General features: G+C 40.4%; 1 protein-coding gene across 5 annotated transcripts in view; it reads right to left on the bottom strand.

The window, feature by feature from the left end:
- LOC129718891 (octopamine receptor Oamb) overlaps window positions 1-18733 on the bottom strand; it is a 274903-nt gene that overhangs the window by 404 nt on the left and 255766 nt on the right. For 2 of the 5 annotated variants that reach the window (XM_055670096.1, XM_055670097.1), the window contains exon 7: window positions 523-17868. In XM_055670096.1, coding sequence (XP_055526071.1) covers window positions 16946-17868 — 923 coding nt within the window. In that variant the 3' untranslated portion in view covers window positions 523-16945. Of the gene's footprint in view, window positions 1-522; window positions 17869-18733 lie in introns of those variants that run through there. The other 3 variants (XR_008727074.1, XR_008727076.1, XR_008727075.1) reach the window with 3 other exon arrangements.

Raw genomic sequence — 18733 nt, 5'->3', positions numbered from 1 at the left:
TTTGATTCATGATAAGAACTTTTCCATTTTTCAATGAATAGGGAATTTCGAAGTAACTTCGACAACACCGAGCGGCTTTTCTGTACGTATCTCACACTGTAATACAGTTTCAGTACAAATTTAAATAATGAACATTGCTGCGTTTTTTTTTTCACGTTCTTCTTGTTGCTGGTTCCCCAGGACATGACTCACTCACTTTTCGTATTTTATTTTGTCTCGCGTTATGCAAAATATAAATATGCGAAGCTCTTCAGTCCTATGCTGCTTAAAAAATAGGTTTACTTTTCTGCGTAGTTTACCTCATCTGTCAACAGTTCACTTGTGCAGTGGTGTAGGAAAATAAAAAAATTGGCCTAACAACAACAGCAACGACTGTCGCTTTCAAATTAGTGCGCTATAAAGCTTTTGTTTTTTTTTTTTTGGATTATATTGGTTTACATGTATAACTAGTTTTTTTTGTTACGATTTTCACTAACGTGTCAACAATAAATAAATAATGAGTCACTTTTTATTTATGTACAATTGTTTTGTTTTTTTTTTTCTCTAACATTTTACTATTTGAGGGGGTACAAGAGAGTACAACGGACAAATTCGTTCACGGGGAGTAAAGATAGGCGAGAATCTTGGTACACCGATTAGAAGTCAACAAGTTGGAAACTCTTTAGGCTTGTGGTATTTGTCGATTCAACACTTATTAGTTTTTTTTTTGTTGCTCATCTACATACTACTGAATTGCCTTACTTATAATGCTAGAAGTTTGGTGATCCTTTAGTTAGTTTTATCCACACTTTTTTTTCGCATTCAATCTTTGTCGACAATGGGAGAAATTTATAACAAAAAAAGCACACACGTGCGCTGAAACTGTCCTACTAGTCACACACGAAGAGAGAGAGAGAGAGAGAGAGAGAGAGAGAAATAAAATATAAATCCGACCACAATTGAAACCGATTCAATTGTTGCATCCGGAAATTATGCAATATTTGCAGCCTTTTGTGGGCCCCCACCCAATTAGGTTCGATTGGATGAAATGCTTAACGCGCGAATAAATAGCAATATAGAACAGATGGGATAGAGTAGTAGGCTAGTAAGAGTAGAGAGAGAGAAAAAAGCTGGCTTTTTTATTCATTTGCGCACATCCACATTCGATCCCGTCCGGATTGCTTTGATGATGCCGATTTTTGATGGACGGGTGCGATGAAAGGCGTGAACAAATAGATGGAATTCCATTGAACTGGAATTTTTGTGCTTTCGAGCGGTTGATTTACAGCTACGGGATCCTCTTTTTTTTGCATGCGAGCAAACACGAATTCAAATGAATTTGGAATTGGCTCCAACAAATCAATCGGTTAAACAGTGACACACATGTTGATTATTTAGGACGCAAATTAAATTGGATCGAAGTTTTGTTTGCATTTTGGAGGAATGAAATCAAAGTGTAGGGGAATCGATTAAAACAAGTACAACATATCACAAACTTGTTCAAATCAACATTGACTCGAAATTAGATCGAAATTTTACTGTAAAATGTCTGGACACTGTCTAAAGACTCTTTTTCAAATTGTGTTGTATGAGAATAATTCCGAAAATTGTATGAAACTATCCCAAAATTGTCAGAAAACTGTTTTAAATTGATTTCAAAAAAAGTACAAATTATTTTAAACGGGTTAAAATTGTAGTTAAATTATATGAAAATATCAGAAACTTGTTTGAAAAATGTCTCAGAAATTACTCGAAAGTGTTTCTAATTTATCTCAAATTTAGCTAAAATGACCTGAGACTAGTTAAAATTGTCTCAAAGTCAACCATTTTGTGCTAAAATTGTAATAAATTTGCACAGTTTTGTTATTATTTGTCTCAAAACTATCTTTTAACTGTCTGGAAATGGTATCAAATGGCTTCTTTGGCTACTTTGACATTTTTTTTCATAACTGATTCTAAGATTTGGTAGATTCAAGAAAAATTTACATTTTTCGCAACAAACGTTTCAATGATATTTCTGGTGGTCCTGAAAAGAACTGTTTTTCAATGTTTGATGTTGAGGAATGTGGTAAACGACGAAGTGCTGCTAGAAACGCTGGTGTAGACAGGGCAATCGCAAGCTCGATGTGAACAGCCTTTGTAAAGAAGCAGACGAAGTTGGCCACCTACACCTTCGCAGGGCCTCGGTTGCGGACTGCAGTAACTGGTTCCGCAGACAAAAAACGGTTGTGTTGGTGACTCTCGCGACGGGGGTAAATCTGCTGGCTCGGCTGGACAATCGTGAGCTTGCTGCGAAAACAAGTGTGGCATTGGTGGAAGACAGGTTTTACCGAATTTCTCCCGCCCAAAATCCAAAGCTTCTGGCGGAGAGTGGCTAGCAGGAGTTGCGGATCTACGTGCTTGGATGCCGTTTGTCATTAGAAACAACCAGGGGGCAATGACAACTGAACCAGGGCCGGATTTAGGTGCTGGGACAGATATTATGGGGGAGCCCTCTGGCCCTCTCTTCTTAAATAAATTAGGGCTAAGAAAGTTTCGAAATCACTTAACGCTTCGCTGGCAGGTGACGAGCAAAAAAAAGGTTTCCACTCTGTCTTCACGTCACGTCCTTCGTGTCGAAAGACCCAGGGGATTCCGATACGGAAGAATGGCCAGATCGTCTGGCGGGACATCCTCAAGAGCCTTGGGGGCATTCGATGGCCACTTTTTAGCGAGAGCCCAGCAGTACTGAGCCTTAATGAAACTTCTTTGCGAGGTCTTACAGCAGATTCCAGACAGAACCAGACAGAAAATCGTCCACATAGAAATCTTCCCTAACTTGTTGCAGGATGGAACTGTCCATTATCCTATGGTATCTGCTGCAGAGCTAGAGTGGCCTGATAAGAAGCACTCGCCGTGCCGTATGGTACGTATGTTGATCCTCAATGTAGAACCGAATTCGCCGGTACATTTTTTTAATGTCGGCAAAGAGAGCGATGAAATTCGTCCGTAAGCTCCTAAGGATGGACAAGTCTTGCCGAACTACGGATCCGACCAGTAACGTTTCTTTGAGTGAACCCGTCTGCATGACCGAGCTGTTCATACTTAGCCATAAAGCGGTGATACGAGTCCTTGACTGCAGGATCCCGTTGCAATCGACGCTCCAGACTATGAAAACGGCATTCTACAATAGCCCTAGAAGCCCCCTGAAAGATTTCAGGACTTTCAACTCGTGGCAGCCGTACTATATATCTTCCAGACGGTTCGAGGCTGACTGTGGCGCAACGATTCTCTTCGATGGAGTGTGCAAAACCAGTGGGAATCGTTTCGATTTCCCGAAACCTCTCAAGTACAGCCTCTAGCTGTTGGTTTGAAGTGGAAATATTGCAGAACTGGGAAATGCACGTAGACAGCCCATCCAAATGGCTTTTCACTTTACCAAGGAAACCCATTTCCTACCTGTATTTAATTCCCAGAAGGCTTCACTTCTGATGACAAGATCAATTCTTCCTGGTACTTAAAACTGTGGACCCGCAAGCGTAACTTGAAGGAAATTCCAGGTCGATATATCGGCCGGCATGCTTTCTTGACGTTCAGCAGAGCTTGAAGCAACTGGAGTTCGAAAAATAAGACTTACAGTTTTTCGCTTGTAAGCGAAACTCAAACAGGTTCAACATAACCGTTTCTGCGAGACCAGCTTTCGACGCCAGCGTGGCGGACACCTTTTGCCAGGGATACTGAGTAATTTCGTAAGAAGTGGATGTCCGAGCACGACAGCAGGCATGACGGAGACCTGTTCGACAGTTCAGCTGCATTGGTTTCGCTAGTCCACGACTTTCTGCCGATGATTTTTTATTTATTCATTTATTTGGCATTCCGTCATGACATAGCCTGATAAACAAAGTTTCTCCAATTCACTCGGTTATTAGCTGCTCTCCAATCCCTGGGACACCGTGTACTCTCCGCCAGATCTCGCTCCACCTGGTCTACCCACCCAAGTAACATTCAGAATGCTTCAAGAATTTATTCTGGTTTTGTTTTTGTTTCAAGTTGGCTTGCATTAAAGCCTTCGATTGTAAGTAGATTTTATTTGATAGTCATGAAATATGCTCTGCAAATAGGCTTTAAAAACCATCATTCGTCCACCATAATACAACTTAGCTACACAGTTTTAAGAACGGTCATGAATTTGTTTTATATTGACTTTCATAACAATCAAATAAAACCAGAAATACATAACCCGTGGAGTTGTATGATAGTCCCTCTTAAAGCTAAGATAAATTTTCAAGCTGTAATTTCCTTTTGAACAGAATTTGTTATGGCAACCCCGCCATGTAGGTTATGATTGTGGCTTGTATAAAACTTGATGATCGGAGCATAGCCAGACGAATGCTATGATAGGTTTACTTAGGTTATGATATGCTATGTCCTGATCAAATTATGAGAATTGGTTGTAACGAAGATTTTAAATACGTCCGGGGTTTTATTCTAAAACAACATGTCGTATTGAATGGAAAAATTGCAAACTTTTGTAATTATATCTGAAATCAGCATTTTCGTTTACGAGAATAACAAACCCACACCATTGTTTTGAAAATCTAATGATAGATAGCGGCATAATTTAACAAAATACTCTAAATCATGGCATTTAATTATTCATCACCTTAGTTAAGAGGAATTAAATTTTATTTATATATTCATTTCCTGTCGAATTCCTGCGGCGTGTATCAATTGCGATGGAATTCGTGGCCGGTTTCACGATAAATATTTGATGGCATGTGTTTTCACATGCACGAAAACAATTTAAAGGCAATAATATATTCATTAATCAGTCGAATGGAAATAAAAATGTACACTGCCGGGAAAAATCCCCTGTCATAGAGAAATAAAGCCAAGATAAAATTCAATGCATTACATCTAATTTGGAGAATATATCTCAATTAAAATTTCGAGGCGATTATGTGGTAAGTAAATCGGGTTGTATAAAACATCTGGTCCTATGTTGGAGCGTATATGAAGTTTTGACCCGAAATCGTTTTGACCCGAAATCCACATATAGCACTGCGTCCCATCCACCGTAGCCTTTATCAGTCTAATCAGCTTCCCCGGAAAACCGTTTTCGTCCATGACCTTCCATAGCTTCTCTCGGTCGATAGTGTCATACGCGGCTTTGAAGTCGATGAATAGGTGGTGCGTGGGGGTTCTGTATTCACGGCATTTCTGGAGGATCTGCGGTATGGTAAAGTTTTGGTCGGTCGTAGACCGTCCTTCCACGAAGCCGCCTGTTAACATTCTACAAATCTGTTAGCTAGGGGTGAGAAGCGGCGGAAAATGATTTGGGAAAGCATTTTGTAGGCGGCATTCAGCACGGTGATCGCACGATAGTTTCCACAGTCCAATTTGTCGCCTTTCTCGTAGATGGGACAAATAACTCCATCCTTCAACTCCTTCGGTAGCTGTTCTGTATCCCAAATTCTTGCAATCAGCCGGTGCAAACAAATTGCCAGCTTTTCCGGGCCAATCTTTATGAGCTCCGCTCCGAGGCCATCCTTGGCAGCCGATTTATTGTTTTTTTTTTTTTTAACTTTGCCTATCGTTGGGGCTGTCGCACCGGCGATCTTCTCCGCCGCCATGGTCTCCTGCCTGGGTGCCATCCAGGTGCTCGTCGAAGTGCTGCTTCCACCTTTCAGTCAACGATCGTGCGTCAGATTACTGCCATCTTTATCCCGGCACATTTCGGCGGGATGCGTTAAGCTTCTGATAAAACTTTCGCGTTTCCTGAGAATGCAAAGCTCTGCAAACTCCTCCTCCTCCAGGCGGCGCTTTTTCTTCCGGAAGATTTGGGTTCACTGCATCTTCTTTTGTCGATGTCTTTCCACGTTCTGATGAGTGGCACTGAACATCTTAGTCGCCCGCGCAGCGTTCTCTTCATCCATCACCCTCTTACATCCTTCTCGTGATTTTTGGGCATCCGCGAATGATGAAGCAAGCAGCCAGTTTATCCAATAGCTTTATGAGTATTGTATTTTCGATATCTGTTGAATTAGAGTTTTTAAAATTACTTGACATATTCGTAAGGTATATTCGTTACTTCCTGAGCCTCTTCTACAAGCTGGCCGATTGAAACATTGAAATGGTCGATTTCGGCCAACCCATGCATTGATACATTGTGGACACTTGCTGGCAGATAATATCGCGTGTACAAACTTACCAGCAGATGCGCAGTTGCACAAGTTGCTTCGAGGTGAACCAAAAACAAGCATATGCAATTTACGTGTTCTGAAATACTTCAACCACGCTTGTTGGGATGGTTACCATAGATACAAACTTATTACGTGATATCTTAGTTTACAAAATTAGTATTTTATAACTGATCAGCAGAAAGTCGTGGACTAGCGAAACCACCAGCGTTTGAAAGTTCTTTTATGCTACTTTCATATGCTGCCCCCAAGAAAGATACAGAGATTTGAATATGGCAAAAAATAGGCCATATTTAGTAGTTTTTTTAAACAATACGAATAAAGTATCTTCCAGACAATTGTGTATATTGATGCTTCTAACAACTTTGTTAGTGATGGTCCAGAAAATAGAATAAAATGTGTTTTGACAGGCCTTTTTATAATAAAAATTGTCTAAGCCAATTTGAGTAAGAGATAAGAATTTCGTGTCTTCGGCAAAGTTGGTCGAATTGGCCTTACCTATAACTTAACCAAAGACATCAACCGTGTATCTCGATAAAACGAAAAAAATAGATTTTGCTTCACACTTTTAGGGAGATTTTTTTTTTGTAAAAATGCGGTTTATTGGTCAAGAAAATAATAATACTAATTTACAAAAATTCATTAATTAAACTTCGGTATCCAAAAAAAAATCTAAATTTTGAATATCAATCTCATCGTTATGTTCGTTGATGTAAGATATATAATTATTGACAAATTTTAATATACGAATCCTGAGTGGATATGTAATTCCTAGCAGTTGAGGTCTAACTAGTTCCGCAGCGGACAGCCTCCGCCATCCTCGGAAAAATGAATCAGTTTTGCAACGTAAAAGCTCCCAAGCTGGTACGACTCTTTCGCATTCGGTGAATTTATGCTGTAGTGTTTCTCTAGGTGCATTGTAATGTTGACAATTCTCTCTGTCGGTACGGCCAATACGTGTGGAGAGAATACGGTGTTCGAGTTTTTCATTCACAAGCATATAGAGTAGATTCTGATGGTAATCATATTCATGAGGAGAGGCTGGCAACCAGGCTCTAGTGTTGCAACTGTTTTTTTTCTCGCGGCAATTGGTTTGTGTGTTTTTGTGATGATTTCGGTGTGTTAAATCGTATTTTTGTAAAGGAAATCGTGAAATATGTAGTGTTCTACATGAGTGAAGTGTTAATTTTGGGCACAAGTGATTAATTGCAGCAGTATTTCAGTTTTTTTTGTTTGTTAAAAAAAGAAGAAGTAAAAGTTGAAACCATGGTACAGAAAGAGATGGCTAACCAATTCAGGTGGATTCAAGATGGAATGGCTTGTATGCGTTACGGGCAAAATAACGCTTGAAGTGAAACATAAACTAACATTGCAGCAAAATCTGTTACATCAAGGGGTACTGTATATGTAAAATAAAAATGAAATATTACCAGCTATTCTAATAACACTGAAATTACCTAACTCTCAAGTAGAGTGTAAGCGGCGAGAGCGAAAAATGATGCAAGGGAGTGCTGTCAGAAACACGTTTGATTCCAATTGGAATGGCGGAAGGTACAAATAGATGTTTTGGTTTGTCCGGTTGCTAATGGTAAAGGTAATGAGAGGATATCTTTAGGTTTTTAGAAAGTGAATAAAGGTGAATAGCTTAGAACTGCGAATCCTCAGAGCAGTAATGTTCCAGTGCAAGAATGGTATTGTCATACCGGTTTTTAAACCGTTGTTTGCAATCTGTATGTTCGTGGGAGGTCATTCTCACTCAATGTAAACAAACCAGCTTTTTTTTTAGGAGCAACACGCTGGTGCCACAGTAGTGATGGCCGGATTCGGACGTCAAAATTTTCGCTCGCGTGATTTTTCGGGAAATAAATTGTTCGATGTGATAGTGCGTGTAAGTTACAGGAAAAGAGTTACGCGAAAAGAGTTTATTCGGGAAAGTGTGTTGTGTTGTGTGTGCTGCGAAATACTCACTTGATGTGTATCGTAGTGCCGTGAAGATTAATCGATGAAATGGCTGAAATAGCATAAGGAATGGTACTACGCCACCGTCGTTTGCAGCGGATTTTGTCTTCGTTTATTGCGTCCGGAGTTGTCGCGTTTTGTCGTGATTTAAAATATGTGGAGAGCGTAATTCGTGTTGTAGTCATGGTTGAGAATGTTTTGTTCAGGGTCCAGTGTGTTTAAAGTGTATTACGAATAAAAAAATTGATACTTTATTGCCGGTGTTCTTACAATTTATTGCTCTCAAAATGGCTGTCGTAGTGTTGTGTTGCTGATCTTTCTCAGACATGGTTGTGTGCATGCGGAGAGCGTAATGTGTCTGAGAGTCTATCGCAGTGTGAAATAGTAGTGAAACCTTTTCTTCTTTGTCTGGTCTGCTGAGAAGCAGAAACGAGAGAGCGACAATTATCAACAAGGAAATGGTTTGTTTATGCCGGTCCGTGTGCGAGTGGCAGAAAACGCTGGTGAAATGTTTGATCTGTTTAATCCTGTTCGATATCTAAGATAAGTGAATACATTTTCCAGGAGCTTTCTTTTTAAGTCAGATGAAGTTTATGGTATTTTCAGACTCAACAAAATGATTTTGTTCTTTCATAATCGTGAGTGTATGTTATGCCTTATGATTCCTCTAGCGATGAGTTTGTACGCCATTTAGTTGGTGGCTATTATAGAATTTTCACACTGTAACTGGAATCAGAATTGCCCCAATAGGTGAGAGCTTTAAACCTTTGTACACGCTGGCTCTCACAACACGGAACTGGTAGCATTGAAATATAATTCAGAAACTTATCGCGGCCTGACCGAACGGTTACGAACATTTGGCCCAGTTTTATACCCTTGTTTTATGATTTTTCTAGCTTTTGACCAAATATTGAAACACATAGACAATTTTTATTAAAATCTTGTTGGTCGGAATAGCAACTAAATTTTGATTGCGATTGCTTTGGCATTTTATCAATCAACTTAAAATTCTTGTTCGATATGCATATTGCATTTTTTTAAATATTTGAGCTATGAGTGCATGAAACTTTGCCAGTTTTTGTACTCAGTAGGTATCTTAACTTGAATACAAAACAAAAGTAATCGGGGCAAAGCACCGTGTCCTCTCGCGTATGCGTCGGTGAGAGGGAATAAAGCGGTCGTACATAATGCTCCGGTGTAAACGTGTCTTCGGCCTTGGTGAGCTTTGCTCATTTAAGGATTATCGGTTTATTGTGATTTCCGAGATGTACCAAATCATTATTTCGGAGACTGTACGCCCGTTGGTTCTTTTTTAGCACGTTACGATTCAGAGTAGGTTCGTTCGATAAATATTGTAATTATTCAATCGCGACAAAGACAAACCCTACATGGATGCCAAATCTATTCCTGTTTCGCCGGTTCCCTTTTTTTTCCTTTTTTTTTTTCTTTTTTATAAAACGGGTGTTTTGGCTTTTTCGTCATACCAGTGGTCGACACGCTCTTGTTTGCTTTCGGAGAAGGCAGTTCAGTTTCGCGCGCATTATTTTGACTGCGCTCAGTGTGACTATCTTAATACAGCGCTCTATCGGTTATTTGAGCTGGTACCAGTAGTTTGCGTTCGGCGTGCGGTTGTTGCGTTTTACGAAATCCATTCGTTTCTAGGTAAATTTGAATTAAGTTCACATTAAAAGCGAAGTTTGGTGTGATACAGACTGACAACGATTGGTAGGTTGCCGAAGATAACTAGATCGTGGCGCGGTTCTATGTATATCGTCTCCTGGTGACCGGTTGCCCAGAGACCGAGAAGTAACCATGTCGTGCGCGAATTGGGGTAGAAAAGATCGCACCATCAACCTCGATGGATCCAGATCAATTCCTTTCCACTAACACTAATTCCTTCCTTTGATACTTGTGGATGATGCAGAGGATTCCTCGGTCTCTAGTAGCAACAAGTATTGAACTAACACTCCCGATATCCCTTCCTCTATTGATCTGCATTGGGCGTGGCCAGCTACGTTATTGACCAGTGATAAGAAAGATCGCCAGGAATTGTACACTGAAAATGGCTTGCTACTCCTAGGCACCATTTTGACGGTTCTTTGTACAATTTCAGCTGATTCTGGTCAATCGCGGGCAACACACGGGCGATCAAATATGCTATGCTATGCTATGCAACACGCTGGTGCCACAGTAGCATAGAATGATTGATTGGTCATCACTTATCATATTCCTCTATTTCAGGCTAAGAATAATTGTTTTGTAACATGTAGTGTACATTGCTCAACAGATTGCCGTTCTGGGTGTGAATTGATTATTTGTGAACGATTTTTGGGTTATACTAGTGCTATGTGCTATGGTGATTAATTTCTCTAATTTTAGGCCAGGAAAGATAATCTTATTCTGGCATTAAGTTGATGCATGCATTTTAATAATTTAAAATGCAAGTTTTTTGTTTCAAATTTAATGAGTGATCATTACGGTGTTAGCACATCAATACATAACTGGTACCAGAGTTCAGTTCTTTTGAAAAATGAAAACGCAAAATGCAAAATTTTTTTTAAAAAGAAGAGGGCAATGTAACTAAAAGTGAGGATTTATGATTTGTCTAGCTTTTGAATATTTTTTTAAAATTTTCTTTCAGGAAAAGTTTTTATTTTTGCCTTTCTCCTAGAAAGGAATAGCAATCACTGGAAAAACCAAAGGTATAAAAGTGGTCCCAATGGCCGAATGTCATATACCACTCGACCCCTTTCGACGAACTGAGCATTTTCTGTATGTATGTATGTATGTGTGTATGTGTGTGTGTGTGTATGTATGTGCAACTTTTTTTTCTCACTCACTTTTCTCAGAGATGGCTGGACCGATTTTCATAAAATTAATTGCAAATGAAAGGTCTAGTTGCGCCATAGGTTGCTATTGACTTTCATTGTAATCGGATTTTTAGTTTAGAGGTTATGTATCAAAATGTAAAAATCACGAAGCATCAATATCTCAGAAACCACACAACCGATTTTAAGAAAATTGGTTTCAAATGATCGGGCTGTCTCCAGAACCCTTAGCTTTTGAATTTCGTAATAATTGAACATATGGTTCAAAAGTTATGTGAAGAAAAGTTATCCTGAGGTTGTTTAAACTCACTCATTTTTCTCAGAGATGGCTGAACCGATTTTCACAAAATCAGTGTCAAATGAAAGGTCTAGTTGCCCCATAGGTTGCTATTGAATTTCATTGCAATCGGATTGTAACTTTGTCCGTTGTTCATGAAAATGTGAAATCATATAATGAAAGTAAACATATTGACTTCCTCCTAACGATCACTGGCTAATTAAAAGGTAGAAAAGTGATCCAAATGGCCGAATGTCATATACTACTCGACTCAGTTAGACGAATCGAGCATTTTCTGCATATAAGCATGTATAGGTGTATATGTTCGTGTGTGGGTGTGTACGTGTGTATGTGCACCTTTTTTCGCACTTACTATTCTCAGAGATGGTCTGACCGAACAGATATCAATGAAATTAATTGCAAATGAAAGGTCTAGCTGCCCTATAAGACCCTATTGAATTTTATTGTAATCTGATTTCTAGTTTAGAGGTTATGTATCAAAGTGTAAAAATCACGAAACATCAATATCTCAGAAACCACACATCTGATTTGATCAAAATTAGTTTCAAATGAACGAGCTACCTTAAAAACCCTTAACTTTTGAATTTTATGAAGATTGAACATGTGGTTCAAAAGTTATGGAAAGAAACGTGTTCTAGAGACCATTTAATCGCACTCATGTTTCTCAGAGATGGCTGGCCCGATTTTTATAAAATTAGTGTCATATGAAAGGTCTTGTTGCCTCATAAGACCCTAATGATTTTTTTTTACAAACGGATTATTACTTCGCCTGTTATGTTTAAAAATGTGAAATCCAGCTATGAAAAGGTACATATTCCAAGACAACTTACTTGGACTCACTCATATTTCTCAGAGATGGTTGACCCGATTTCCACAGAATTAGTATCGAATAAAAGGTCTACCTACCTCATGACACCCTATTGAATTTTGCAGTAATCGGACTGTAACTTCGTCTGTAATGTATCGAAATGTGAAAATCACGAAACTTCATTATCTTAGAAACTACACAACCGATTTGAACAATATTGATATCAGATGAACGGGCTAGTTAAGGGTTAACTGATGCTTTATGATTGAACACGTGGTTTCAAAGTTTGGCTGCCCCATACGTTACCTTTTCATTTGATTGTAACCAAACTTAAGCAAGCGTTATGTTTTAATTTGTAAAACAACGAAAGTCTATTATCTCAAGTATTACACGACTTATTTGAACATAACTAGTGTCATACAAATGAGTCATCTCTCAAACTTACAAATAACAAACTTCATAACAATTTGATATGCTGTTTAAAAGTTTTAGAAAGAAAAGAAATTCAAAGACTATTCAACACTTTACCTGCTTCGATCAATATATATGGCCTCAACATGATTTAAATGAACGTAATGTGCCGGAATGTGAAAATCACGAAACTTCATTATCTCAGAAACTACACAACGGATTTGATCAATATTATTATCAGATAAGCGGGCTATTTTAAGGGAAACTGATGAATTATGGTTGAACACGTGGTTTCAAAGTTAGGCTGCCCTATTTTCATTTGATTATAATCGAACTTAAGCAACCGTTATGTATTAAATTGTTAATAAAACAACGAAAGTCTATTATCTCAAAGATTACATGACTCATTTGAGCATTACTAGTGTCATACGAACGAGTCATCTCTCGAACTTACAGATAACAAGCTTCATTACAATTTAATGTTGCTCAAAAGTTATGGAAAGAAAAGAAATTAAAATATTTAAAACTACACCTGCTTTGATCGATATATGTGGCCTCAACATTTTTAAATGTTGTATAGTACTATTTGAACGTTCCAAATTCATTGATTCGTTGCAATGTGTTTAAAATCTGAAAATGCACGACGAATCGGTCATATGATATGATCAAAGTCGAATAACAAATCGTTTGAAATGATTGGTTTTATCGAAATGACAACATCCTCGACTTTTGGCTTCTGTACATCGCCTTAATTCTATATATATACTTTGTCCAGAAATTCTCGATGGGAAGCAGGTGGGGAACATTGGGCGGATTCGCCGACTTCGGTACCACATCGATATTCAGCCGCTCCATCTTCTCCAACGATCGCTTCGAGTAGTTGTCCGACGTCAAATCTGGTCAGAACACCGTGTCTCCGCGCTTATGGTATTTCTTGATGAACGACGCAACTTCTGTCAGGCACTTCGTACACGAACTATAAATTTCCCCGTTCACGGCCAGCCCGGAGCGAAAGATGAGCAACTTTGATATCCCTTTCTCACTGATTGTCAGCCACAGCCGCACCTTCTTGGGGAACTTGGTCTGTGAAATAAACTTTACCTCGGTGCTCACTTCCTTCGTGGGGGAGGTAAAATACGAAGAGCCCTACTAGTCGTTGCCATCCAGGGTGAGATAGGTCTAGTCGTCCAATAACACTGTCGCGTCGCGATTCGCCGGGAAAATCGACTTGACCATCTTATTCAACCGCTGTCGCTGCGTCATTGCCTGCAGCTCCGAGACCAGTGAACGGGACTGCCTCTCGGCCAAGTGCACGCAGCGATTTAGCCACTTTTCCCTCGGTCTTCCTCTTCAGCATCCTTTGAAGCTTCTTGTCACTCAGGGTCGTTGGCCGTCCGGAACCGGGCTTTCTTTCGATGCTCTGATCGTTGTCCAATAGTATCAAGATGTTGCAGATGCCAGAACCTATTCACGGATTCCCGATTTTTATATATCATCTGGAAGAGTGTAATTTTCTGAGCAAAAAGTGTTTTTTTTAAACTTTATATCATTATCTTTCGATTTTTAAATGAAGAATTAAAATTTGCTCCAAATCGCTACAATGACAGTTGGTATATGGGCGAACTGTCATTGTAGCGATTTCGAGCAGATTTCGAGCAGTTTTAAATCTTGATTTAAAAAGCGAAGGACAACGATAGAATTTTTGTTTTAAATCACGTTTTACCCAGAAAATGCAGATCTTTCAGATGATATAAAAAACTGATATAGCTAAACAACCCAATTAGCTTGCTAGTAATGATACAGATGTTACAGTAATGTTATATTTATTTCCAGCACCTCTGAAAGAAACGCCTTGCTGCTCTGAGAAGGGCTCGGCTCACAATCCATCGATTTGAATTCGCAAGACGCATTACCACCCGCTTCAAAAAGCAGTTCTAGGTGGTCCCATAAAACCTATGTCAAGAGGCTGAAGCTTATGGCTGCAATGGAGAGATAAAGTCACAGGTAGAGTGCGTTCAATAAAGGCAGGGATCTTGGTATGTGAACTGTGTCCATGAAGCAGTAGAAGCACTGGAGAATCAGCTGTTGGGCGTGTGTGGTGAGGGAAATGACCAAACCAGGCGTTTAATTCGGTTACCGTAATCCAGCCAAATGAGTTAAAAGGTCAGTCGAGCTCAGGGGAATCGGCGAAATGAAATTTTCAGATCCATGCAGATGCATTATTGCTCAAATCATTGTTAGGCCGGATGATTCATTGACGTTGAACGTTTTGCTTGGTGTAAAGTTGCCTTCCGCTAACGTCTTGGTCAAAACGTCGAAAAAAATTGTTCACCGCTACCTTGTTGAAGCCTTGCAACCGAGCCACAGAGGATGCATCTGGAGCACGCAAAAATAATTCCGGATGTCGCTCACAAAAGCCTCGTAGCCTTTTTTTTTTTTTTTTGAAGACGTGAGCATTTTCGTTTCCCTCCGCCAACTTCTGATTTCACGGGTGGTAATACCTCCATGTCCAGAATATAGTCCACCAATCCTTGTTCTTCAGCTGCGGGTAAAAATAGTCCTGAAGGAACTAATTTGGCTTGCCTCCTGCCCCGACATTTCCGTTCGGTATTTTTTACAAAATCACCTCTGTACAATCGTTATTAATTTCAAGTTAATTTAAGATTCTTCTTAGATCTCTATCCCTTGAAAACCTTGGATCTGCTATCAATTTAAGTATAAGCTAAATTTAAACCAAAACTCATCGGTCATTGGTGCTGTGCCGCGAGCTCAAAAATTCCAGGATCTGTGACAAATACCGCTCTTTCACCACCAGACACGTGGCAAAAACTTTCCTTTTCCTAGCTCTTCTGTTTTAAATCAGAGATAAATTAAATAGGTACAAAATAAATATAAAGCTTTTTCAATGTTTCTGTAAATTCCTCTTGAATATGATGTAAAATCAACGGCAATTCTCTAAAAGCAATTCGAGTTATTATAAATTGTTGTAAATCCATTCCAAATTTTATGTCAAAATCAAATCACAATCGAATTTAAATCCCGAAATAAAGTTGATGTAACTCTAAACTAATCTCTTTAGATTGAAACTTCTGATAGTTGTTATCATTTGAGGAACCCAACTTTCTGGCATCTGGAATAGTTTCTTGAACACTTGAGTGTCGTTTTATGCGGCTTCTAGAACCTACACTGAAATTGTTTCCACAAATTTTAGATAGCAATATAATTATCAAACTGTTCTTTCGTAGTAGTAACGGATATTTTCTTGAACTTCGATGATTAAACACATAACACTTAAAAAGAAAATTCCACTTCCACTCTTGAAAACAAAAATACATGCTACAATCCACAGCATCGAAGCCTACGAGCAGGCGTTTGGCAAACACAACAGAGCTCGAACTCAGCTTGAGCACTCCGACCGTTCGAACTCCGACAGTTGCCAACTCATTTTGAAACCAACAGAACATTGATTGACGTATTCTTGTAACATTTTCCTTTTACATTTTTTGTTTGTTTGCTGTCCACAAAGTAGAAAAGAATGTCGCTTCTCGTACCGGTCTCGATCCAAATGATTACGGTTTTAATCCACCACCACCGGCGGCTGAGATTGACAGCCGAGGTCCGACTGACAATAAATCCTGTCTAATCAGCAAAAATAAGGGCGGGGATAAATAAAAACTTTTGTCGATCTCTCTCTCTCTCTCTCTCTCTGTGCAAAACGTGACAGGAAGTAGGTAAAGATGTAGAACAAACATTTGATCTGGAATGCTGTAAAAGTCCGCACACACACTTGAGTGGATTATGTCTTTTGTAGTACTTTCATCACCTCTTAATTTTAATTTGATCTAGATAAAGTTTACGTGTTTTCCCTCTCAGGGAAATCTATTTCCTGGCAACCTTTCGGAAGGAGGCTTCATATCTTTGTGGTTAGATTTGTTGCTACTGTTTCTTTCTTCTGTTTCTGGTTTATAAAATTATTACCCGTATCGATTTGTGTTCTTGTCTTCACAGTGGCTCACGGTATGTTTCTTATTTTTGGCGATTATTTTTGCTATAGTTTGATTTTCATTGGTGAACAAAGTGGGATCACACTTACCCTCCCGCTCCGACTCTGCCGTGGCGTCCATTAAGAGCTATCACAAAAGTGCATGAACCGCCGACTCCAGAACGATCAAATGTTCGCCCGGGCAACGTTCGTTTCGGTACCTTCCGAGCCTCCACTCGGTACCAGCCCGAGCGGATCGTCGCATTTCTGCTGCTGCTGGCTGCTGCTGCCACTACCACTGCCAGTGCCGAGAGTTCCGCTGCCACCAGAGCCACCACAGCTAGTGCTTCCGTACGCCCCGAAACCTGGACCTTCCATCACCAGTGGATGGCAGATGTCATAGACCGGTCCCCGACCAGTTCCACCGGCAGACAGACCGGCACTGTTGCGTCGACCACCCCCGGGACTAGAGTTGGAGCTGATGCTCGGGGCAAACGAGCGTCATCTGCTGTCGGATAGATCACCCATCTGATCGCTGTCGTCCCCGATTGATTGGGCAGCTGCGGACGGGGAAATACTTGGCGTTCGTCCGCCATAGCCACGGAACTGAGACATTTCGGAACCACGCCGACTCGTCGGCCGTGGAATCGCCTCTGCCGAGCAGAAGAATCGACAGATCAAACGTTTGAACGCAAACCGGAAGTCTTTGGAGAACAGGGCGTAGATCATCGGATTGATGGCCGAGTTGCAGTACCCGATCCAGAACACGATCGAGAACAGAAGTTCGTTGATGCAGTCGTCGCAGAACGGTCTTATCAGGTACATCGTGAAGAAGGGCAGCCAGCAGAGGATGAACAGCCCCACGATGATGGCCAACGTTTTGGCCGCTTTGGTTTCCATCCGGAAGCGCTTTACCTGGGCTTTGATGTTTCGCTTACCCATCCGTTTGCTAGAGCGTGGCGACAACAGATTTCGCTCCCGTCCTTCGACCGTTAGATACTGGCCCTGGTTTTGCTCCTTCGAAGATCGTCGGAAGATCTGCGATGCTGTGTGCTCTTTGCCCCCGTTCGAAGAATAATGAACCGCGTAAAGCAGTTTGCTGCCCTCACCTGTGGACCTCTGGTTGAGGTTCTCCGTCGACGGGTAGGACACTGAGATCTTGATTTTGTCGTGATTTTTACATCTAGTCATGTACCGGGACAGTCGTTCCGGAGAGGCACTGCCCAGACTCGTGGTCGTACTGTGCGTACTGCCATTGCTGTGCGGTGAATCATGCAGCAGCGGATTGTTGAGGTGCTGCAGGTGCTGCGACTGCTGATGCTGCTGCGGTGGATGATTTACGGAACCATGGGTGCTGGTTGTCGAACCCCGGCCACGATGGATCCGCAGCGTCAGTCGATTATCGTCGAACCGATTGCCGATTCCTGTGTGGATTGAGGAAGAAAAGAAAAACTACGTAAGTACTCGATTAATATGGAGGGATTTTCTTGATACGCTCCCGGGTGATAATCGAAAGCACTGCGGAGGAAAGTCAATTTGTGCTGTGTGTATCTGCACCAGAACTGCGGCATTCTCTGTCTGCCGCTGGCAGGCCACTCCACCGCAAAGAGACGCATTATTTTACGGCTGAATTATGCATGACAACGTCAGTGCGGTTTAGTTTTGGAATGGAAATGACGAAAAAAAAGCACATTCCCCGCCACGAAATCGGAATTACATACGAATTGAGCTTATTATACGGAATGTTACGCCATTGACTGGTGACACGCCCGGCGACGGCGGCGGTGGAATAAGTTTTGCGCTGATATCGAATCCCTCGGAACGGTGGCACCCTGAGCTTATCGAAACCGGTGCCCGGTTTGGTCCTGGGTAAACAAATTTGGAGGGATTTTTCGTCGATTTAGCCTCTCAGAAGGTAATGAAAACTTTTCTATGAGTTGGATGAAATTGGAAATTTAAGCAACTATTGCTATAAAGGCGCTAACATAGGCAGTCTTTCAACCCTTTTTGATTTTTTTACCTTGTATTTTACCCATAATTTTGATATTAAAGTTTTAAACCTTTTTCAATGTTGACCTTTTTATTCGTCTATGTCATTTTACCGTTGGCTGTTCCAACATTTTTATTTATTTCGACATATTTTTCCATTCAGGGTACATATTTTATCATTTTTTACCATTGACTTTTCTGACGAAAAATTGGGTTGTTTAGCTATACTATTTTTTTGTATCATCTGAAAGAGGTGCATTTTCCAAGCAAAACGTGATTTCCAAAATTTAGATATGGTTG

This window comes from Wyeomyia smithii, chromosome 1 (assembly GCF_029784165.1).
Source record: "Wyeomyia smithii strain HCP4-BCI-WySm-NY-G18 chromosome 1, ASM2978416v1, whole genome shotgun sequence".
In the NCBI taxonomy this organism is placed as follows: domain Eukaryota; kingdom Metazoa; phylum Arthropoda; class Insecta; order Diptera; family Culicidae; genus Wyeomyia; species Wyeomyia smithii.
Note: the sequence above shows the minus strand (reverse complement) of the source record. Positions and strands in the feature narration are given on the sequence as shown.